At 44.5% G+C, this 26,045-nt stretch overlaps 1 protein-coding gene across 1 annotated transcript in view; it reads left to right on the top strand.

Moving 5' to 3' along the window:
• Positions 1-26,045, top strand: part of LOC140190525 (adhesion G protein-coupled receptor B2-like) — a 1,142,782-nt gene that overhangs the window by 963,870 nt on the left and 152,867 nt on the right. Inside the window, exons 24-25 of the mRNA XM_072247176.1 lie at positions 7,815-7,832; positions 10,936-11,034. Of these exons, the coding sequence (XP_072103277.1) occupies positions 7,815-7,832; positions 10,936-11,034 (117 nt within the window). The remainder of the gene's footprint in view (positions 1-7,814; positions 7,833-10,935; positions 11,035-26,045) is intronic.

Raw genomic sequence — 26,045 nt, forward strand, 5'->3', positions numbered from 1 at the left:
TTGTTTAGCATTTAACATTAGTGAGACCACAGTTGGTATACTATATGCTGTTCTGGTCATCTGGGTATAGGAAGGATGTCATTAGGCTTAAAAGGATACTGAAAACATATACAAAAATGTTACAGGGACTGAAGAGTTTGAGTCTGTATAGATAAAGGAAATTTTCCCTGGAAGCTAAGAGCAACCTCAGAGAGATTTACAAAATCATGAGAGACATAGATAACATCAATGATTCTGTGGTTGTAAGACTAAACTTTCTCCTGGGACCTCCTGTCCCATGATCCTCTCATATCCCCTTTGCCAGTCACCTGTCCAGCTCTTGGCTCCATCCCTCCGGCTCCTGTCTTCTCCTTTCATTTTGAATCTCCCCCTCCCCCTCCCCCTCCCACTTCCAAATTTTACTAACTCTTCCTTTAGTTAGTCCTGACGAAGGGTCTCGGCCTGAAACGTCAACCGTACCTCGTCCTAGAGATGCTGCCTGGCCTGCTGCGTTCACCAGCAACTTTGATGTGTGTTGCTACCACAGGTTTAAGGTGAGAGGGGAAAGATTTAGTAGGATTCTAAGGGGCAAGCTATTCACTCATGGTGGTAGGTAAATGGAGCCAGCTGTTGGAGTGGGATAGAGGTAGGTACAACTATGATGTCTAAGTGACAATGCAGTGAACATCAGAGATGGTCTACAATGTGGTCAGTGACTAAGTGCTGCACAAAAATTTAGCTTGGTGACCTGGTTCTTTTTGTTAATGCTTTCAGGTTTATTTATTACATTGATATTGAAACATAAAGTGAAATGTGTTGTTTGTGTTAACAACCAACACTCTCAGGGATGTGCTGAAGGCAACCCGCAAGTGTTGTCATACATTCCAGAGCCAGCATAACTTGCCTGCAATGTTCAGTGGAGCAACACAGACAGCAGCAACGAGGTAAAACAGAAGAGCTGAACAAGCCCCTTCCAAACCCAACCCCAACCCCTCACACGCACAGAACGACCTCAACTCCATGGTCCTGAGCTATCGGACTGGCACATGTTGGTCTTCCAACCTCAATCTCTGGCCCAGACTCGCAGACTGGACCTGTGCGCCTGTACCTTCAGATTTGCCAATATCAGTCTTCGATCCTTGGGCTTTCTACCTCCAGACTCGCTGGACTCTGGAATTTGACCTTCTGCTTTGCTCTCCAGACTACGACAACCTCTTGAGTGTTGACCTCAGGACTTCTGATCATGGGTTTGACCTTTGAGCCTCAACTTCTGAACTTGCCATTCACTAGTTTGACCTTTGGGCCTTTCAGACTCAGACAGACCTCCAGCCCTGGTGACCTGGTGAGTCATGAGGGAGTCATCAGTCCTCATGACTCCTGCCTGTATGGGATGCCAATTCAGATCTCACTGACCTGGGATGACTGGTCTCCTCAGCACCTGCCAACTCAACTTCCAGGACTGCTGGCCGTCAACCACAGAGCATTACGACTTGGACTCCAAACACTAGCCCCTGCCCCTCACTCTTCACTCTCCCTCAACCCTGTCCCTAATCCTTAATCTGACCCCTAACTATCCCTCTGAATCTCAATAGCCAACTGACTCTGATCCACAACGTTGAATGTCATCGTGGTTCAATGCTGTTTCGACCCAAGCACTGGCTCCTGCCCCTGATAATTCAATTACTGCCCGTCACCTCTAACTTCCCCTCATTCCTGTCCATAAACCCTAAACTGACCCCTATCACCCAGTGCTGTCCCCAAGACCATCGCTGCCACCATAAGAAGAAACAAAGTCTAATCCTAAACATCAACGGACATCACTGTTCGATGCTACTTTGACCGAAACACTGGCTCCTGCCGTTGACCCTTCATTGACCCCTTAGTCTCCCTCATCCTTGTCCCTAAATTCTACCCACACCTCTAACTCTTCATGTTGTTCCCAACACCCCTACCCACACCCCTAACTCTTCATGTTGTTCCCAACACCCCTACACACACCTCAACTCCTCCTATTGCTCCCAACACCCCTAACTCCTTGTGTTGTTCCCAACACCCCTAACTCCTCGTGTTGTTCCCAACACCCCTACCCACACCCCTAACTCCTTGTGTTGTTTCAAACACCCCTACACACACCTCAACTCCTCCTATTGCTCCCAACACCCCTAACTCCTTGTGTTGTTCCCAACACCCCTAACTCCTCGTGTTGTTCCCAACACCCCTACCCACACCCCTAACTCCTTGTGTTGTTTCAAACACCCCTACACACACCTCAACTCCTCCTATTGCTCCCAACACCCCTAACTCCTCGTGTTGTTCCCAACACCCCTAACTCCTTGTGTTGTTCCCAACACCCCTACCCACACCCCAACTTCTTGTGTTGTTCCCAACACCCCTACCTACACCTCTAACACCTCATATTGTTCCCAACACCCCAACCCACACCTCAACTCCTTGTATTGTTCCCAACACCCCTACCCACACCCCTAACTCCTCGTGTTGTTCCCAACACCCCTACCCACACCCCTAACTCCTCGTGTTGTTCCCAACACTCCGAACCACACCCCTAACTCCTCATGTTGTTCCCAACACCTCTACCCACACCCCAACTTCTTGTGTTGCTCCCAACACCCCTACCCACACCCCAGCTCCTCATGTTGTTCCCAACACCGCTAACACCTCGTGTTGTTCCCAACAACCCTACCCACACCTCAACTCCTCGTGTTGTTCCCAACACCGCTAACACCTCGTGTTGTTCCCAACAACCCTACCCACACCTCAACTCCTCGTGTTGTTCCCTACACCCCTACCCACACCCCTAACTCCTCGTGTTGTTCCCAACACCCCTACCCACACCCCTAACTCCTCGTGTTGTTCCCAACACTCCGAACCACACCCCTAACTCCTCATGTTGTTCCCAACACCTCTACCCACACCCCAACTTCTTGTGTTGTTCCCAACACCCCTACCCACACCCCAGCTCCTCATGTTGTTCCCAACACCGCTAACACCTCGTGTTGTTCCCAACAACCCTACCCACACCCCAACTCCTCGTGTTGTTCCCTACACCCCTACCCACACCCCTAATTCCTCGTGTTGTTCCCTACACCCCTACCCACACCCCTAACTCCTCGTGTTGTTCCCAACACCCCTACCCACACCCCAGCTCCTCATGTTGTTCCCAACACCGCTAACACTTCATGTTGTTCCCAACAACCCTACCCACACCCCAACTCCTCGTGTTGTTCCCTACACCCCTACCCAAACCCCTAATTCCTCGTGTTCTTCCCAACACTCCTAAGCACACCCCTAACTCCTCGTGTTGTTCCCAACTCCCCTACCCACACCCCAACTTCTTGTGTTGTTCCCAACACCCCTACCTACACCTCTAACTCCTCATATTGTTCCCAACACCCCAACCCACACCTCAACTCCTTGTATTGTTCCCAACACCCCTACCCACACCCCAACTCCTCGTGTTGTTTCCAACACCCCTACCCGCACCCGTAACTCCACGTGTTGTCCCAACACCCCTAACTACACCCCAACTCCTCGTGTTGCTCCCAACACCCCTACCCACACCCTAACTCCTCGTGTTGTTCCTTTGTTTTTGCGACATTGAGGAAGAGGTTGTTTTCTTGACACAACTGTGTTAGAGAGATTACTTCTTCCCTGTAGTTATTGTTTGAGATTAGGCCAATCACTGTAGTGTTGTCAGCAAATTTCATTAGCAGATTAGAGCTGTGGGTGGTGACACAAACATGGTTATACAGGGAGTAAAGGAGGGAAGTCCCCACCCTAGATTCCTCCATATACCTGTCTAGTAGTCTCTTAAACTTCACTAGTCTATCTGCCTCCACCACTGACTCAGGCAGTGCATTCCACGCACCAACCACTCTCTGAGTAAAAAACCTTCTTCTAATATCCCCCTTGAACTTCCCACCCCTTACCTTAAAGCCATGTCCTCTTGTATTGAGCAGTGGTGCCCTGGGGAAGAGGCGCTGGCTATCCACTCTATCTATTCCTCTTATCATCTTGTACACCTCTATCATGTCTCCTCTCATCCTCCTTCTCTCCAAAGAGTAAAGCCCTAGCTCCCTTAATCTCTGATCATAATGCATACTTTCTAAACCAGGCAGCATCCTGGTAAATCTCCTCTGTACCCTTTCCAATGCTTCCACATCCTTCCTATAGTGAGGTGACCAGAACTGGACACAATACTCCAAGTGTGGCCTAACCGGAGTTTTATAGAGTTGCATCATTACATCGCGACTCTTAATCTCTATCCCTCGACTTATGAAAGCTAACACCCCATAAGCTTTCTTAACTACACTATCCACCTGTGAGGCAACTTTCAGGGATCTGTGGACATGTACCCCGAGATTCCTCTGCTCCTCCACACTACCAAGTATCCTGCCATTTACTTTGTACTCTGCCTTGGAGTTTGTCCTTCCAAAGTGTACCACCTCACACTTCTCCGGGTTGAACTCCATCTGCTACTTCTCAGCCCACTTCTGTATCCTACCAATGTCTCTCTGCAATCTTTGACAATCTTCTACACTATCTACAACACCACCAACCTTTGTGTCGTCTGCAAACTTGCCAACCCACCATTCTAACCCCACATCCAGGTCGTTAATAAAAATCACGAAAAGTAGAGGTCCCAGAACAGATCCTTGTGGGACACCACTAGTCACAATCCTCCAATCTGAATGTACTCCCTCCACCACCACCCTCTGCCTTCTGCAGGCAAGCCAATTCTGAATCCACCTAGCCAAACTTCCCTGGATCCCATGCCTTCTAACTTTCTGAATAAGCCTACTGTGTGGAACCTTGTCAAATGCCTTACTAAAATCCATATAGATCACATCCACTACACTACCCTGATCTATATGCCTGGTCACCTCCTCAAAGAACTCTATCAGGCTTGTTAGACACGATCTGCCCTTCACAAAGCCATGCTGACTGTCCCTGATCAGACCATGATTCTCTAAATGCCTATAGATTCTATCTCTAAGAATCTTTTCCAACAGCTTTCCCACCACAGACATAAGGCTCACTGGTCTATAATTACCCGGACTATCCCTACTACCTTTTTTGCACAAGGGAACAACATTCGCCTCCCTCCAATCCTCCGGTACCATTCCCGTGGACAACGAGGACATAAAGATTCTAGCCAGAGGCTCAGCAAGCTCTTCTCTCGCCTCGTGGAGCAGCCTGGGGAATATTCCGTCAGGCCCCGGGGACTTATCTGTCCTAGTGTATTTTAATAACTCCAACACCTCCTCTCCCTTAATATCAGCATGCTCCAGAACATCAACCTCACTCATATTGTCCTCACTATCATCAAGTTCCCTCTCATTGGTGAATACCGAAGAGAAGTATTCATTGAGGACCTCACTCACTTCCACAGCCTCCAGGCACATCTTCCCACCTTTATCTCTAATCGGTCCTACCTTCACTCCTGTCATCCTTTTTTTCTTCACATAATTGAAGAATGCCTTGGGGTTTTCCTTTACCCTACTCGCCAAGGCCTTCTCATGCCCCCTTCTTGCTCTTCTCAGCCCCTTCTTAAGCTCCTTTCTTGCTTCCCTATATTCCTCAATAGACCCATCTGATCCTTGCTTCCTAAACCTCATGTATGCTGCCTTCTTCCTCCTGACTAGATTTTCTACCTCACTTGTCACCCATGATTCCTTCACCCTACCATTCTTTATCTTACTCACTGGGACAAATTTATACCTTACATCCCGCAAGAGATCTCTAAACATCGACTACATGTCCATAGTACATTTCCCTGCAAAAACATCATCCCAATTCACACCCGCAAGTTCTAGCCTTATAGGCTCATAATTTGCCTTTCCCCAATTAAAAATTTTCCTGTCCTCTTTGATTCTATCCTTTTCCATGATAATTATAAAGGCCAGGGAGTGGTGGTCACTGTCCCCCAGATGCTCACCCACTGAGAGATCTGTGACCTGACCCGGTCAGTACCTAGTACTAGATCTAGTACGGCATTCCCCCTGGTCGGCCTGTCCACATACTGTGACAGGAATCCATCCTGGACACACTTAACAAATTCTGCCCCATCTAAACCCTTGGAACTAATCAGGTGCCAATCAATATTAGGGAAGTTAAAGTCACCCATGATAACACCCCTGTTATTTTTGCACCTTTCCAAAATCTGCCTCCCAATCTGCTCCTCTGTATCTCTGCTGCTACCACGGGGCCTATAGAATACCCCCAGTAGAGTAACTGCTCCCTTCCTTTTCCTGACTTCCACCCATATTGACTCAAAAGAGGATCCTGCTACATTACCCACCCTTTCTGTAGCTGTAATAGTATCCCTGAGCAGTAATGCCACCCCTCCTCCCCTTTTTCCGCCCTCTCTATCCCTTTTAAAGCACTGAAATCCAGGAATATTGAGAATCCATTCCTGCCTTGGTGCCAGCCAAGTCTCTGTAATGGCCACTACATCATAATTCCATGTATGTATCCAAGCTCTCAGTTCATTACCTTTGTTCCTGATGCTCCTTGCATTAAGGTACACACATTTCAGCCCTTCTACCTTACTGTCTTTACACCGTTTATTCAGCTTCTCTTTCCTCAAAGCCTCTCTGTATGTTAGATCTGGCTTTACTCCATGCAATTCTTTCACTGCTCTATCACTCTGGGTCCCATCCCCCTCGCAAATTAGTTTAAACCCTCCCGAACCATGCTAGCAAACCTACCTGCAAGGATATTGCTCCCCCTCAAGTTCAGGTGCAACCCATCCAATCTGTACAGGTTCAGGCATGCTACCTTGGTTTTCTTAGGTACAGGGACAAAGATGGACGATTTGAAACAGGAGGGCAAACACGAGGATATCTGCAGATGCTGGAATTTCAAGCAACACACACACAAAATGCTGGTGAACACAGCATGCCAGCAGCATCTATAGGAAGAGGTACAGTCGACGTTTCGGGCCGAGACCCTTCATCAGGACTAACTAAAAGAAGAGATATTAAGAGATTTGAAAGTGGGAGGGGGAGGAGGAGATCCAAAATGATAGGAGAAGACAGGAGGGGGAGGGATGGAGCTAAGAGTTGGAAAGTTGATTGGCAAAAGGGATACGAGGCTGGAGAAGGGAGAGGATCATTGGACGGGAGGCCTAGGGAGAAAGAAAGGGGGAGGGGGGAAAGCCCAGAGGATGGGCAAGGAGTATAGTGAGGACAAAGGGAGAAAAAGGAGAGAGAGAAAAAAAATGAATAAACATAGAAACATAGAAAATAGGTGCAGGAGTTGGCCATTTGGCCCCTCGAGCCTGCACCGCCTTTCAGTATGATCATTGCTGATCATCCAACTCAGAACCCTGTACCTGCCTTCTCTCCATACCCCCTGATCCCTTTAGCCACAAGGGCCATATCTAACTCCCTCTTAAATATAGCCAATGAACTGGCCTCAACTGTTTCCTGTGGCAAAGAATTCCACAGATTCACCACTCTCTGTGTGAAGAACTTTTTCCTCATCTCAGTCCTAAAAGGCTTCCCCTTTATCCTCAAACTGTGACCCCTTGTTCTGGACTTCCCCAACATCGGGAACAATCTTCCAGCATCTGGCCTGTCCAATCCCTTTAGGATTTTATACGTTTCAATAAGATCCCCCCTCAATCTTCTAAATTCCAGAGAGTATAAGTCTAGTCGATCCAGTCTTTGATCATATGAAAGTCCTGCCATCCCAGGAATCAATCTGGTGAACCTTCTTTGTACTCCCACTATGTCAAGAATGTCTTTTCTCAGATTAGGGGACCAAAACTGCACATAATACTCCAGGTGTGGTCTCACCAAGGCCTTGTACAGCTGCAGTAGTACCTCCCTGCTCCTGTACTCAAATCCTCTTGTTACGACTGCCAGCATACCATTCGCCATTTTCACCGCCTGCTGAACCTGCATGCCCACTTTCAATGACTGGTGTATAATGACACCCAGGTCTCGTTGCACCTCCCCTTTTCCTAATTGGCCACCATTCAGATAATAATCTGTTTTCCTGTTTTTGCCACCAAAGTGGATAACCTCACATTTATCCACATTAAATTGCATCTGCCATGAATTTGCCCACTCACCTAACCTATCCAAGTCACCCTGCATCCTCTTAGCATCCTCCTCACAGCTAACACTGCCGCCCAGCTTCATGTCATCCGCAAACTTGGAGATGCTGCATTTAATTCCCTCATCTAAATCATTAATATATATTGTAGACAACTGGGGTCCCTGCACTGAGCCTTGCGGTACCCCACTAGTCACTGCTTGCCATTCTGAAAAGTTCCAACCTGAGTGTGGCTTCATCTTTACAGTAGAGGAGGCCGTGAATAGACATATCAGAATGGGAATGGGATGTGGAATTAAAATGTGTGGCCACTGGGAGATCCTTCTTTCTCTGGCGGACAGAGCCTAGGTGTTTAGCGAAACGATCTCCCAGTCTGCGTCGGGTCTCACCAATATATAGAAGGCTGCATCGGGAGCACCGGACGCAGTATATCACCCCAGCCGACTCACAGGTGAAGTGTTGCCTCACCTGGAAGGACTGTTTGGGGCCCTGAATGGTGGTAAGGGAGGAAGTGTAAGGGCATGTGTAGCACTTGTTCCGCTTACAAGGATAAGTGCCAGGAGGGACATCAGTGGGGAGGGGTGGGGGAAGGACAAGGGAGTCGCGTAGGGAACGATCCCTGCGGAATGCAGAGAGAGCGGGGGAGGGAAAGATGTGCTTAGTGGTGGGATCCCGTTGGAGGTGACGGAAGTTACGGAGAATAATATGTTGGACCCGGAAGCTGGTGGGGTGGTAGGTGAGGACCAGGGGAACCCTATTCCTAGTGGGCTGGCGGGAGGATGGAGAAAGAGCAGATGTACGTGAAATGGTGGAGATGCGTTTAAGAGCAACACTTCACCTATGTGTCGGCTCGGGTGATATACTGCGTCTGGTGGTCCCGATGTGGCCTTTTATATATTGGCGAGACCCGACGCAGACTGGGAGACCGCTTTGCTGAACACCTACGCTCTGTCCGCCAGAGAAAGCAGGATCTCCCAGTAGCCACACAGTTTAATTCCAAATCCCATTCCCATTCTGATATGTCTATCCACAGCCTCCTCTACTGTAAAGATGAAGCCACGCTCAGGTTGGAGGAACAACACCTTATATTCCGTCTGGATAGCCTCCAACCTGATGGCATGAACATCGACTTCTCTAACTTCCGCTAATGCCCCACCTCCCCCCGTACCCCATCTGTTACTTATTTTTATACACACATTCTTTCTCTCACTCTCCTTTTTCTCCCTCTGTCCCTCTGAATATACCCCTTGCCCATCCTCTGGGTCCCGCCCCACTTGTCTTTCTTCCCGGACCTCCTGTCCCATGATCCTCTCGTATCCCTTTTGCCTATCGCCTGTCCAGCTCTTGGCTCTATCCCTCCCCCTCCTGTCTTCTCCTATCATTTTGGATCTCCCCCTCCCCCTCCAACTTTCAAATCCCTTACTCACTCTTCCTTCAGTTAGTCCTGACGAAGGGTCTCGGCCTGAAACGTCGACTGCACCTCTTCTTAGAGATGCTGCCTGGCCTGCTGCGTTCACCAGCAACTTTTATGTGTGTTGCTTGAATTTCCAGCATCTGCAGAATTCCTGTTGTTTGTGCTGAATGTACATTAGGTTGGAGACTACAATGTTTTTTCATTTAAATAGCTGACTAAATCCTGGATGACACAGCTGCCAAGGTAGGTGTAGGGCAGGTGGTGAGAGAATCATTGAAAGGGATAAGTCACATAGGCCTCGCCAACAACAATCTTTCTTTGATGGGTCCAATTGCTTAAGACAGTAAGGGTTGGAATAAATTTGTGGAAAAGAAACCAAGTCGATCATAACTTCTCTTCATTGTGTTAAGTGACACCACGATTCTGCTAATTCAAATAGGTTTAGAACTGAAACAGGGCATCAACAGAGCCATTTGCATTATATTGCGGTCTATAATCTCGTGGCGTGCATCCCTCTTCACCTCCTAGCACACTGAGCCTGGAAAGTCAACTGTAGAGTACTGGAGCAGTCCAGTTTCAGCACCAAGCAGGCACAGAGCCTGCCGAAGACACAGCACATGGATCAATTGGATATAAATACAACTAACAGATCGGAGGAATAGTCTGGAAGCTTGCCACATTCAGTCATTAACGTCATGGAGGGCAGTGAAATTGAAGGGATGTTGTTTTTGGGAGTTCACATAAGAGAAGGGTTACTGGCAGGTTCTCCCATGCTATGGACTAATAGTATTCCCAGAGCCTTTTTCAGGAGTAGAAAATGTTGTCCTGAATGGACTAGTTTCTCCATTTTATCTAATAGTTTGGAGATCATCTACAATGAGATATATACTTTCAAAGTGAACTAATTAAAATGAAAAGCAGCTAAAATGAGCAGATTCCTCTGTTGTCTTGTAAACTAGTACAAATGAGAGAAAGCAGCTGCTTCTAATTATTCAGCAACTCAGAGACTGGACTGCTCTTACGCTGGCTCAGGGACCTATTTTGCTGGCTCAGGGATCTATTTTGCTGGCTCGGGGATCTATTTCGCTGGCTCGGGGATCTATTTCACTGGCTCGGGGTTCTATTTTGCTGCCTCAGGGATCTATTTCTCTGGCTCAAGGATCTTTTACACTGGCTCAGGGATCTTTTACATTGGCTCAGGGATCTACTTCTCTGGCTCAGCTGGATTTATCAGTACACAGTCTCATGACATCCCTAAAATATTACATCTTTACAGTTCTATAGGCTGAGATTTTTAACTGTTTCTATGATTATAAATGAATTAATCATTGCACCCAAGTTCTCACATATTGAATATTGCAAGCTAATTACATCTATTGCTTTACCTCAGCTACTTGTTTTCTCTACATTAAAATTGGAATCTTTATTTGTCCTCATATTTGCTTTGCATTTGTTTCAAGTCAGGCGAGTGAAGTCCATAGCGGTTTGATGCTCAAATGTTCCAAGTGTGGAGTTGTTTCAACTACAGCATTATCTGCCACCATCACCAGTAATGCCATGTTAGTCTCATCTGTTTAATCTTTAGCTTTTACATTGTATGTAACTTTGAATGCGAAAGTATCCGTTTTACAGCCTCCACAGAATTCTTCCTTTCTAGTTTCCTCCTCTTTCCCATTTTATTCTTTATTATGATATGTATGATATTATGATAATATGTTTGCATATTTTGGCCACAGGAGCTTACAAACTATTCCTGTTCCATTATGTTTATCCTACTTCCTTCCTCCTTAAGTAACTGTTGATTCATGTTGAAGGTGATGTGAATCCATCATTTACACTGCTTACTGCAGCAGCAAAACCACACAGGCCATGTGATCTCTGGTTTATTTCACAGCCTCATCTGTGTTGACTGGAATACCAATAGACAGGGTATCTTATGTGAGTGAGAAATATAAATCACAGCAGCCTATCTGTTCCTGGTTACTGCTAGTAATTCCATGCTACATACTAAATAGCAGTTGGAGGTTTCCCTAGAACCTCAAAACTGCTTTATCATTCAATATCCTAGCTGCTCCTGTATCTCAACACAAATTGTCTGCACAGTCCTCAAATCACCTGATTCCCTTTGATCCAAAAACACATTAAGTGTTAATTATTCTCAATTACTCAGCCTCTGAGCTTACTTCAAAGATATTTGATAAAAAGATTTGTTTGATATCAACCCTTGTTTTACTTATGATAAAGCAATGCCCCTTCACTCTATACCGTCCTGCCTGGAGGTACAACTTCCTAGCATCTTTATGTATCAATTATTATTCTAAACTGCAGCAAATAGAAAGCTCTTTCATCTCACAGTTTAATGTTCTCAAACTGCAAATCAATTCAGTGAATATACGTACCACCACCTCTATCCTTCCCTAGATATACAGACCAACAATTCAAAATCAAACTTGGGTCTGTTGTCGTATGCACAGGTGCAATGAAAAGCTTACTTGCAGCAGCATCGTAGGCACATGGTTCATTGCAGTGCACCAACTGTGTCCTCACTGAGGCCCAGTTGAAATACAGCAATGCTTTTCTACTCTTGTTCTCTGTCCATTTGCAATGAAGGATAGTGTGGGCTAACATAGTTGGTCCCTGCACCTCCATTTTGTACAGTTCATAAAGCAGCATTTCATCAATCCCTCATTTCCAGTACATTGCTATCTTTAGAGTGTCCTGTTTCTCTATTACTGACCACTCAATTAACATTATTGTACTGCTTTGCAGATGCATCGTATTCTTCTCACGGTTCACTTCTCCCACTATATATCATCAGCTAGCATGAATGCCTTCCACTCCTGTCTTTTCATCTAAATGGACAATAGACAATAGGTGCAGAAGTAGACCATTCTGAGATCATGGCTGATCATCTGCTATCAATACCCAGTTCCTGCCTTGTCCCCATAACCCTTGATTCCCCTATCCATAAGATACCCATCTAGCTCCTTCTTGAAAGCATCCAGAGAATTGGCCTCCACTGCCTTCTGAGGCAGTGCATTCCACACCTCCACAACCCTCTGGGAGAAGAAGTTCCTCCTCAACTCCGTCCTAAATGACCTACCCCCTTATTCTTAAACCATGCCCTCTGGTACTGGACTCTCCCAGCATCTGGAACATACTTCCTGCCTCTATCTTGACCAATCCCTTAATAATCTTATATGTCTCAATCAGATCCCCCTTCAATCTCCTTAATTCCAGCATGTACAAACCCAGTCTCTCTAACCTCTCTGCATAAGACAGTCCGGACATCCCAGGATAGTAAATAGACAGTGAAGGACCCAATAGTAACCTTAGAATTGGAGCACACAGAAATGAACACTTTCAGCCCAATTCAATTGTGATGCTTATTGATCCTAATCTCATTTGCCTGCAATGGGCCCATATCCCTCTATGCCTTTTCAATCCAAGTACCTGTATGAAAACCTAATCTGGCATCTTATTGAGATAGCTACCACCCTCTATGTGAAAAGCCTACCTCCCAGATTTCCTTTAAATTCACTACCTCTCACCTTAATCCCATACCCTCAAATTCTCAGAAAAAAATAGTTTATCCATGTCCTTAATAATTCTTTGAGCCCCTATCAGGTCACTACATTCAAGTGAGAATAAGCCCAGCCTATGCAATGTCTCATGCTAACTACAGCCTACCATTTCAGACCATATTCCAGTGAATCACTTTGCACTCTCCCAATGCTAAAGTATCCCTCCTGCTGGATCGTGACCGTGACACACAAAACTCTTAAGTGCAACCTAACTAATGTTTTATACAAGTTGGCTGGTGGCGCAGTGAGATCAGCGCCGGGCTCGAGAATGAAGGTTCCCGAGTTCGATCCAGTGACAGACCGCTCCCGAGCGCGCTCTCCGTCTGTATTGGGTTGATGTCGAGCTCGCAACTCGACCTCGTAAAAAAAACACTGCCACCTCCAGTTTAAATTCCCATGTGGAATATTGTGGAGGATCAAATACCCAAACCTAAACTTGACATCCTAACTCTTATACTCTGCCTCAGCCTTTCAAGACAAACCTCGCAGATGTTGCCTCCGCTACATCATCCCCTTTTATCTCAGTTTTCAGGAAATATTGATTGTGCCACGAAGTTTCTCTTTATATCAGTGCTCTTAGGTTCCCTGCCCTTTACTCTGTCTTATCAGAATTTGACTGACCAAAGTGCTTTACCTCATACTTAACTGGATTAAATTCCATTCTCCACTGCTCTGCCCATTTTCCAAAAGATGTTTGTCTCACTATTCTTAAACAAGTTTTTTCACTGTCTATAACTCCACCAATTTTAGTATTGTCTACAAACTTATGAATTACTCCACCTACATTTTCATCCAAGTCATGTATTTTCATCCAAGTACATTAAAAACACAGGCCCCAACACTGAACTCGGTGATTAGATTAGATTAGTTTATGAGGACACTCAGTCCTCGTTTATTGTCATTTAGAAGTGCATGCATTAAAAAATGATACAATGTTCCTCCAGAGTGATATCGTAAGAAATACAGGACAAACCAAGACATGTAGATTGGGTGAACCAAATTGGTAAAGGTGCTGAGGAAGAGGATTTCTTGGAATGTATGCGGGATGGTTTTTTGAACCAACATGTCGAGGAACCAACTAGAGAGCAGGCTATTCTGGACTGGGTTTTGAGCAATGAGGAAGGGTTAATTAGCAATCTTGTCGTGAGAGGCCCCTTGGGTAAGAGTGACCATAATATGGTGGAATTCTTCATTAAGATGGAGAGTGACAGAGTTAACTCAGAAACAAAGGTTCTCAACTTAAAGAGGGGTAACTTTGAAGGTATGAGACGTGAATTAGCTAAGATAGACTGGCAAATGACACTTAAAGGATTGACGGTGGATATGCAATGGCAAGCATTTAAAGGTTGCATGGATGAACTACAACAATTGTTCATCCCAGTTTGGCAAAAGAATAAATCAAGGAAGGTAGTGCACCCGTGGCTGACAAGAGAAATTAGGGATAGTATCAATTCCAAAGAAGAAGCATACAAATTAACCAGAGAAAGTGGCTCACCTGAGGACTGGGGGAAATTCAGAGTTCAGCAGAGGAGGACAAAGGGCTTAATTAGGAAGGGGAAAAAAGATTATGAGAGAAAACTGGCAGGGAACATAAAAACGGACTGTAAAAGCTTTTATAGATCTGTAAAAAGGAAAAGACTGGTAAAGACAAATGTAGGTCCCCTGCAGACAGAAACAGGTGAATTGATTATGGGGAGCAAGGACATGGCAGACCAATTGAATAATTACTTTGGTTCTGTCTTCACTAAGGAAGACATAAATAATCTTCCAGAAATAGTAGGGGACAGAGGGTCCAGTGGGATGGAGGAACTGAGCGAAATACATGTTAGTAGGGAAGTGGTGTTAGGTAAATTGAAGGGATTGAAGGCAGATAATTCCCCAGGGCCAGATGGTCTGCATTCTAGAGTGCTTAAGGAAGTAGCCCAAGAAATAGTGGATGCATTAGTGATAATTTTTCAAAACTCGTTAGATTCTGGACTAGTTCCTGAGGATTGGAGGGTGGCTAATGTAACTCCACATTTTAAAAAAGGAGGGAGAGAGAAACCGGGGAATTATAGACCGGTTAGCCTAACGTCGGTGGTGGGGAAACTGCTGGAGTCAGTTATCAAAGATGTGATAACAGCACATTTGGAAAGCGGTGAAATGATCGGACAAAGTCAGCATGGATTTGTGAAAGGAAAATCATGTCTGACGAATCTCATAGAATTTTTTGAGGATGTAACTAGTAGAGTGGATAGGGGAGAACCAGTGGATGTGGTATATTTGGATTTTCAAAAGGCTTTTGACAAGGTCCCACACAGGAGATTAGTGTGCAAACTTAAAGCACACGGTATTAGGGGTAAGGTATTGGTGTGGGTGGAGAATTGGTTAGCAGACAGGAAGCAAAGAGTGGGAATAAACGGGACCTTTACAGAATGGCAGGCGGTGACTAGTGGAGTACCGCAAGGCTCAGTGCTGGGACCCCAGTTGTTTACAATATATATTAATGACTTGGATGAGGGAATTAAATGCAGCATCTCCAAGTTTGCGGATGACACGAAGCTGGACGGCAGTGTTAGCTGTGAGGAGGATGCTAAGAGGATGCAGGGTGACTTGGATAGGTTGGGTGAGTGGGCAAATTCATGGCAGATGCAATTTAATGTGGATAAATGTGAAGTTATCCACTTTGGTGGCAAAAATAGGAAAACAGATTATTATCTGAATGGTGGCCGATTAGGAAAAGGGGAGGTGCAATGAGACCTGGGTGTCATTATACACCAGTCATTGAAAGTGGGCATGCAGGTACAGCAGGCGGTGAAAAAGGCGAATGGTATGCTGGCATTTATAGCGAGAGGATTCGAGTACAGGAGCAGGGAGGTACTACTGCAGTTGTACAAGGCCTTGGTGAGACCACACCTGGAGTATTGTGTGCAGTTTTGGTCCCCTAATCTGAGGAAAGACATCCTTGCCATAGAGGGAGTACAAAGAAGGTTCACCAGATTGATTCCTGGGATGGCAGGACTTTCATATGAAGAAAGACTGGATGAACTGGGCTTGTACTCGTTGGAATTTAGAAGATTGAGGGGGGATCTGATTGAAACGTATAAGATCCTAAAGGGATTGGACAGGCTAGATGCAGGAAGATTGTTCCCGATGTTGGGGAAGTCCAGAACGAGGGGCCACAGTTTGAGGATAGAGGGGAAGCCTTTTAGGACCGAGATTAGGAAAAACTTCTTCACACAGAGAGTGGTGAATCTGTGGAATTCTCTGCCACAGGAAACAGTTGAGGCCAGTTCATTAGCTATATTTAAGAGGGAGTTAGATATGGCCCTTGTGGCTACGGGGGTCAGGGGGTATGGAGGGAAGGCTGGGGCGGTGTTCTGAGTTGGATGATCAGCCATGATCATAATAAATGGCGGTGCTGGCTCGAAGGGCCGAATGGCCTACTCCTGCACCTATTTTCTATGTTTCTATGAAACTGACAAAACCACATAATTATAACATATAGTTACAACAGTGCAAAGCAACACCGTAATTTGATAAACAGCAGACCATGGGCATGGTAAAAAAAAGTCTCAAAGTCCGGATTGCCTCATCATCTCATGCAGACGGTAGAAGGGAGAAACTCTCCCTGCCATGAACCTTCAAGCGCCGCAAAGTTGCCGATGCAGCACCATTGGAAGCTCCCGACCTCAGCGGAGTCCATCCGAAAACTTTAAGCCTCCGACTAGCCCTTCGACACCAAGCACCGAGCACCATCCTCTGCTGAGCGCTTCAACCCAGCCTCGGCTGCCGAGCAACAAGCAAAGCTGAGGACTCGGGGCCTTCCCCTCTGGAGATTTTGGACCACACAGTAGCAGCAGCAGCGAAGCAGGCATTTCAGAAGTTTCACCAGATGTTCCTCTGAGCTCTCGCAACCGTCTCCATCAAATCAGGATTGTGCACAGCACCCTACTTGACAAATAACAGACATCACCACCGGAGTGCCCACTGTGAGCTGCGTCGTGCTGCCACCTTCTCCTCTCCTCTCACTGGTACATCACTGGTTACAAATTTCCACTCAAAAAAAACTCATCCATCACTACTCCCTGCTTCCTATCACCAAGCCAAGTTTGGACCTAATTTGCAACATGCCTCAGATCTATTGCACCTGAACATCCTCGACCACCTTATTAAATGATTTTTTCAAAATCCTTACTAAAGTCCATGTAAGCTATGTCTTACCACTCTGCCTTCACCAATTTTCTTAGTTACTTCCTCAAAAATATCCATCAGATTTGTGAAACGTGATCACCCCACCACTAAACCACTCTGACTCCCAATCAGTCCCTGCCTTTCCAAGTGAATATCCTTCAGAATCTTCCCCAGGAACTTCCCCAAGACATGAGAGCAGAATGAGGCCATTCAGCCCATTGAGTCTGCTCTGCCCTCCCATCATGGCTGATTTATTATCCCTATCAAATCCATTCTCTCGTTATATTTGATGCTCTGACTAATCAAGAACCTATCAATCTCTGCCTTAAATACACACAATGACTTGGCTGTCTGTAGCAGTGAATTCAACAGATTCACCACCCTCTAGCTAAAGAAATTCCTCCTCATCACTGTATTCTCAGGTTATGCCCTCTGGTCCTAGACTCCTCCACAATAGGATTCATCCTCTTTGTTTCCACTCTATCTGGGCCTTTTAATGTTCGATTCCTCACCGATGTTGTCAGGTTCATTGGTCTGTTGTTTGAAGGCCTTTGTGGACAAATGTGCAACTATCCAAGCTATCCTCATCTTCTAGCACCTCTCCCATGCTAAAAGTGCAAAAGTCCTGTGGCCTTCTAGTAACAGACTGAAATAAATCCTCATGTCTATTTTCTGACCTTAATCCATAGTTCAAGATCTGCTCTGTTTTATTGACAGAACAGTGAAGTATTGGCCTGAGAGCAATATAAAAACGGTAACACGGAATGAGTTAGTATCCAAGGGATAAAACTGGAAATAAACACTACAGCTTTAGGACCAACGTGTTTTGTACCATCTTTACCTTTCCTGTACTATTTTCCATACTGGTTTTAAAACAAATTCACAACTGAAATTTCAGTTTTGTTGCAGGAGCAGATTGGAATGCCATGGTTTTTCTTTGGAGCATCATGTGTCAGAAATGAACTTATTCGTGCAAAAATAGTTCACCTCTGGACAGTTCAGTTGCATTAACGTCCAGTCACATGCATGAACACTTTGAGACTGCAGTGTATTTGCATATGAAAAAGAACTGATTGTTTAGGAATCCTGTGACCTAAAAATTAGTATGGTCCCTTTATTCTGATATCAAATTATTACATGTCTTCCATTACAGATAAAGTACATGAGTTGATTTGATGCCCAAATCTCTATGTTCCACACAGAATTACTTGATCTAGTTCAAATTGCTTGGTTTTATTAGCTGGAGTCAATGGAACAATTCAATTTGACTCAGTAATTTTGCAGCCAATTCCTTTAGACCTAGAGTTAAGCTATCCAATTTTCTTTAACCTGGCATTGGATCAGATATTTTCCTGAGGCAGAGAGTTTACTTCAACCTGGCGCTGTCAATGGACTCCGTTTGATTGTACTGTGACCATGGATCCAGTCAGTACACACATGCATTTAAAGTAGTTTTTATACTTGATGTGGTTAGTTTATTTGCTTGCTTTCTGGGTTTGAAAATAATCATTTCTGTTTGCAATAGCATTTGCTATGTACTTCCTTATGCCTCAAAGACTGAGTCATTTTTCACTGTTCCAGATAATGAATCAATCACTTTTATTCATCCCCAGTTTTGAATCAATCCTATTTCTCTACCCCTAACTTTGCAACGTTCATTTTTCTCCATCTCCACTTTCAAACTCATACCTTTATCCTGTTCTATTTTGCATTAGTTACTTGGAAAGCTCTTGCTTTCCAAGCTTTTCTTTGGATTGAGTTTTGAAAAAAATTTCACACGTATCCTAATAGCTATTTTATTTTCTCAGTATCAATTTAATCACTTTCCTTCAATTGTTTGAAAACTTAAATTCCTGTTCAGTGGACTGTTATTAACTATTTTAAAATATAAATTACAGGGATTTTAAAATTTTAAGTGAGGCCTTTGACCTGTTGTGAAATGGGCAGTCAAGTGAATTGTTTATACCTTGTATTAAATGTATTTTTTCATGATTATCAAGGCTATTTCAATGGGATACTGGATCGTTCCTCTGGGAATGTGTGTGATAATAATTCTACAGTAGCTTACAGTTTAACTGCAGGGACATCATCTGTTTTTGACTGAATTGGAAAATAATGTTTTCATGCTATGAAGTGAGTTGTGTTTCCACTTAAATCACACTTCCACAGTTCGGTTTAGAACTTTACCCATAAATCGTCACAAGTCACGCACTGCAGGGTGTATCCAGGTTAGTGATGTGATCACTGCAGCTCTGTTCAGTGAAAACATGTCCAGTTGTCCAGAAACATCCTTTCAGACTAGACTCGTGTCCAGTTGTCCAGACACATCCTTTCAGACTAGACTCATGTCCAGTTGTCCAGACACATCCTTGCAGACTAGACTGATATCCAGTTGTCCAGACACATCCTTTCAGACTAGACTCATGTCCAGTTGTACAGACACATCCTTTCAGACTAGACTCATGTCCAGTTGTCTAGACACATCCTTTCAAACTAGACTCATGTCCAGTTGTCCATACACATCCTTGCAGACTAGACTGATATCCAGTTGTCCAGACACGTCCTTTCAGACTAGACTCATGTCCAGTTGTCCAGACACATCCTTTCAGACTAGACTCATGTCCAGTTGTCTAGACACATCCTTTCAGACTAGACTGATATCCAGTTGTCCAGACACGTCCTTTCAGACTAGACTCATGTCCAGTTGTCCAGACACATCCTTTCAGACTAGACTCATGTCCAGTTGTCTAGACACATCCTTTCAAACTAGACTCATGTCCAGTTGTACAGACACATCCTTTCAGACTAGACTTATGTCCAGTTGTCTAGACACATCCTTTCAGACTAGACTCATGTCCAGTTGTCTAGACACATCCTTTCAAACTAGACTCATGTCCAGTTGTCCAGACACATCCTTGCAGACTAGACTGATATCCAGTTGTCCAGACACGTCCTTTCAGACTAGACTCATGTCCAGTTGTCCAGACACATCCTTTCAGACTAGACTTATGTCCAATTGTCTAGATACATCCTTTCAGACTAGACTCATGTCCAGTTGTCTAGACACGTCCTTTCAAACTAGACTCATGTCCAGTTGTCCAGACACATCCTTGCAGACTAGACTGATATCCAGTTGTCTAGACACATCCTTGCAGACTAGACTCATGTCCAGTTGTCCAGACACATCCTTTCAGACTAGACTGATATCCAGTTGTCTAGACACATCCTTTCAGACTAGACTCATGTCCAGTTGTCTAGACACATCCTTTCAGACTAGACTCAGGTCCAGTTGTCTAGACACATCCTTTCAAACTAGACTCATGTCCAGTTGTCCAGACACATCCTTGCAGACTAGACTGATATCCAGTTGTCCAGACACGTCCTTTCAGACTAGACTCATGTCCAGTTGTCTAGACACATCCTTTCAGACTAGACTCATGTCCAGTTGTCCAGACACGTCCTTTCAAACTAGACTCATGTCCAGTTGTCCAGACACATCCTTGCAGACTAGACTGATATCCAGTTGTCTAGACACATCCTTTCAGACTAGACTCATGTCCAGTTGTCTAGACACATCCTTTCAGACTAGACTCATGTCCAGTTGTCCAGACACATCCTTTCAGACTAGACTCATGTCCAGTTGTCCATACACATCCTTTCAGACTAGACTGATATCCACTTTTCTAGACACATCCTTTCAAACTAGATTCTACACTTTGAACAGAGTATCGAAGGATTTTATGCAGTGCTGCAATCCATACCTTCAATATCACAGCTTCAAACTCAACAGGCATAAAGCAGTTGGATTACTTTGTTCTTTGATAAAACAGTGTTGCATTCCCTCCAAGGAATTCTTGCTTATTCTTTCTGAAGTGTGATATCCAGAATGTCTTCAAGTTGATCTAATGAGTGCATTGTACAGACGCAGCAAACATTTTATAAACTTATATTCTATTCTTCTAGAAACAAGTTCAAACATTCAAACCTTTGGAATTATTTTCTTTAGCAATCTAGCTATTTTATGATCAAAATACTCAAACTCTTCTCTCTCTGAATCTGCACTACCTTTAGTTTGCACTGTTTAGAAAGTATAGCATGCAGTCATTCAATACCATCTTGCAATGCAAATGATTGAGCACCCATTTTGAGTTACCTAAACTGGAACATTTTACAGGGGAGCCCTAATAACGTCACTGGATTGCATACAAATTGTAAAAGGGGTCAGAAATCCATGTCATTTGTTGCTATAGTTTGTCCTCAAGATTCTTCTGCTTTTAACTTCCTGAAAAATCCTCAAAACTGTTGAGAGTGTACATTAACACGAGGAATTCTGCAGATGCTGGAAATTCAAGCTACACACATCAAAGTTGCTGGTGAACTCAGCAGGCCAGGCAGCATCTCTAGGAAGAGGTACAGTCGACGTTTTGGGCCGAGACTCTTCATCAGGATGAAGAGACTCTTCATCAGGATGCTGCCTAGCCTGCTGCTTTCACCAGCAACTTTGAGAGTGTACATTCCCTGTTTACAACATATTTGTGGGTCATGTTGACACTTATGACTATTGACTGCAATATTCAAATGAAATACTGAGATAGAAAATGTTGCTGAAGCTGGAAATGTGAAAACGCTGCCTGAGGTACTGAGTATTACTTGCTTTAAATTCTGCGCTGACATCACTCTGAAGAAAATTATAGTTTTGTTCCCATATGCTGGATTTGGTAGGAAGAACGAGCAGCTGGGATGGCATTGAGAACCACAAGTCCAGACATTGCGAGCACACTAAAGCCATTAGTAAATGGCAGAAGAAGTATACCTTTTCTCAAGTTACCTACTTGTTTGTCAGACTAGACACCTCCTGCAATTCCTATTTTGGCGACTCAGCCACCTCAGAGCCCTCAAAATTAGAGTGGAAGCAACTTTACTTTATACTTTATACTTTATTGTCGCCAAACAATTGGTACTAGCCCGTACAATCATCACAGCGATATTGGATTCTGCGCTTCACACTCCCTGGATTACAAATATTAAATATTAAAAATATTAAAAATAGTTAAATTAGTAAATATTAAAAATTTAAATTATAAATCATAAACAGAAAATAGAAAAATGGGAAGTAAGGTAGTGCAAAAAAACTGAGAGGCAGGTCCGGATATTTGGATTTATCCTCAATCCAGAGGAGCCTGCGTCAAAAAAAGACTGCCATCCTTCATTGCTTCAGTAATTTTTCTGTTGATGGTTGAAGTCTTGTCTCTCAACCAGAATAATACGTTGTAATAATACAGTAGAGATTCAAAGGACTACAGTTGCTGGAGTCAGATTCTAGCAGTACTGAGAGAGTGGTTCAGTGTCAGAGCTGCTGTCTCTTATATCAGGTGTTATCAGTTCTTTCAAATGGACTGAAAAAACTATGATACGCTCTTGAAAAAAAACATCAGTGCAGTTATTCCTGGTGTCCTGTTCAGTATTTGTTTTTACAATCAACATTTCTAAGCCAGATTGGTCATGAAGTTAATTTGCTTGCAAAATAGAGCACTAAAGCAATGCTATGCATGGTCCTTTGATGGTTTAAATTGATGTAACAAATCAGAGTTGACAAGCGCACATTATTTTTTTCTCAATTGATTCCTTTATAAAGAGGGCACAAGAGACTGCAGATGCCAGAATGTGGACTAAAAACATTCTGCTGGAGGAACTTAACAGCTGAAGCAGTGTCTGTGATCTGCTGGGGAGTGGTTGACCATAAACCAGAAGACAGGGGTGAATTGTTGATACTGTCATTATCATGATCCTGTCAATGGAAGGACTATCTTATGAGAGACGGTTGTAAGATATGTGGAGGGTAGGAGAGTGTACAAAGAGTTGAAGCAGCCATGATCTCATTGAATGAGCAGACTCAAGGGGTTGAATGGCTTCCTGGTCTTACACTGTTGACCAAGAGAATAGAACAAGCTTGTACAGAGTACAGTAGTTGACCACATGGTTACTGCTGACATGAAGCAAGGTGAAGGCCAATTTCACCAAATGAGAAAGATGCAAAACTGTGAGATGAAAGAAAAGCACTTATACCAAATGTTAAAAATTGAATGGAAAGAAAGCAAAGATGGAAACCCCATGAGCATTTACTTGAAGGAAAACACATTGCAGCACATAAGACACATGGTAGTGTAGTGGTCTGCGTAACACGACTACAGTGCCAGAGCAATGGCTTCAATTCCTGCTGTGTTTGTAAGGAATTTGTATGTTCTCTCCATGAATGCCTGGGTTTCCTCTGGGTGCTCCAGTTTCCTTCCACATTCCAAATACGGTCAATTGGTCACATGGGTGTAATTGGGCTCATTGGACCAGATGGGCCTGTTATGTGCTGTGTCTCTAAATAAAATACACAAAACAAAATAGTGCTCTATCACATGTAATTGGCATCTGTTATTCCATAGAGGTGACCTCTTGAACTCACATACTGACTGCTCAACAAGAGAGATTTCCTTTTGTTAAAGGGCATTCGGGCAGCTGAAAGCAATTGAGAGATAAGGCATGAATCTCCTTATCCTTGATGATTCACCAGGGAAGAACCCCAACGTCCCTTCACTGTCCACTACCATCAGTTATTTATGCCTCCTACATTCAAATGGCAGAGAGATCAGGGAGAAGAAGATAAGCCTGCGGCTGCTATCCTGGTAGAAAGTATGCTTCAGATACTGGCACCATGAGCATATGCATTGAGAGAATCCTCTGGCATTATTAGACCATAAGACACAGGAACAGAATGAGGTCATTCAGCCCATCGAGTCTGCTGTACCATTCCTTCATCATTGACTTGAATCTCAAACTTATTCTCCTGCTTTTACCTCAGAACATTTGAGACCCTTAGTAATCAAGAACATATCAACCTCTTGTTAAGTGTACCCAACAACTTGACATCCACCTCCATCTGTAGCAATGAATTGAACAGATTCACCACCATCTGACTAAAGAGATTCCTCGACATCCTTGTATTCTGAGTCTGGGTTCTCTAGTCCGAGACTCCCCGACATTTGAAAACACCCAATCCACATCCACTCTCATTAGGCCTTTAAATATTTGATAGGTTTCAGTGAGATCCCCCATCATTCTTCTAAGCTCCAGCAATTACAGGCCCAGAGCCATCAAACACTCCTCATACATTAACCCTTTCATTCCCAGGATCATTCTCGTGAACCTCCTCTGGACCCTTTCCAATGCCAACCCATCTTTCTCTTTGATAAGGGGCCCAAAACTGTTCGCAATATTCCAACAGCAGTCTGACTAACTGCTTTTAAGGCCTCATCATTACATTGTTGCTTTTATATTCTAGTCCTCGCAAAATGAATGCATTTGTCTTCCTTACCACTGACTCAACCTGCAAGTTAACCTTCAGAAAATCATGTACAAGGACTCCCAAGTCCCTTTGCACCTCTGATTTTTGAATTCTCTCTCTGTTTGGAAAACAGCCTACACCTTTATTCCTTCTACCAATATGAATGACCATACATTTCCCTACACTATATTCCATCTGCCACTTCTTTGCCCATTCTTTCAAACTGTCTGAGCTCTTCTGCAGACTTCATGCCTCCTTAAAACTACCTTTCTCTTCACCTATCTTCATATCATCTGAAAGCTTGGTCACAAAGCTCTCAATTTCGTCATCCACATCATTGACACTAACATATAAAAAAAATTCCATCACCGAACCCTGTGGACTACCATTAGTTTCCATGAATGAAACAGAGAAGGCCCCCTTTATTCTGACTTTTTGCCTCCTACCCATCAGCCAATTTTCTATCTTTGCTAGTGCATTTCTGCTCCTGTGTGTTACGGTTTTATGGTCTTATGGTCTAGTATCTTTCTTGTAATACCATAGGTTCTATTCTTGTTAAGCAATTTCATATGTGGCAACTTGGCAAAAGCCTTCTGAAAATCCAAGTAAACGACGCCCACTGATTCTCCTTTTGTCTGCTCTGCTTATTATTACGTCAAAGAATTCTAACAGATTTGTCAGGCAGGATTTTCCCTTGAGGAAACCATGCTGACTTTGGTCTGTTTTATCATGTGCCACCTGAAACCTTGTCCTTAAGAATGGACTCAATACCTTGCCAACCTAGATAGTGTAGCGGTGTACTACACACAGCGCTAGAATAACCACACGGAGTCGGTGAGTTAGAGTTGCGATAAAAAGATTTATTCAAACTTCGCGGCCTGCTTTAAAGCCTTCCCGTTCCCACCCTCCCTGGGCGGGACTTCTGTGGAGAATGCATATTCCCAGACCCTTTCCGCGCGCGGGATTTTCCCCCTGCTGGTGAAGATGGCCTGGCGCCCCTTTTGGGGCCGGCCCTCTGCCTGCGCGCGCTGTTTTGTGAGCCGGTTCGTGGGTGCTAGAGAATGGGTCACCACATAACCCCCCCCCCCCCCACCAGAACCGGCGATACCTCCCCTAATGTCCACAGTCCGAATCGGCCTCTGTTTTGGGGGTCTGCCCCTGCGCTGCGGTGCCTGAGCCTGGACCGGCTGCGCCAAGTCCACATGGGCCGATTTGAGTCGGTCCACCGTGAAAACCTCCTCTCTCCCCCCAATGTCCAGCACGAATGTGGACCCGTTGTTCCTGATCACCTTAAACGGTCCCTCGTAGGGCCGCTTTAGCGGTGCCCGGTGTCCGCCCCGTCGTACAAAAAGAAATTTACAGTTCTGCAGGTCTTTGGGTACGCAGGCCAGGCTCTGTCCGTACTGTGAAGTGGGGATGGGGGCCAGGTTACCGAGCCTCTCCCGTAGTCTGTCCAGGACTGCTGTGGGTTCTTCCTCTT

This window comes from Mobula birostris, chromosome 30 (assembly GCF_030028105.1).
Source record: "Mobula birostris isolate sMobBir1 chromosome 30, sMobBir1.hap1, whole genome shotgun sequence".
Lineage (NCBI taxonomy): Eukaryota > Metazoa > Chordata > Chondrichthyes > Myliobatiformes > Myliobatidae > Mobula > Mobula birostris.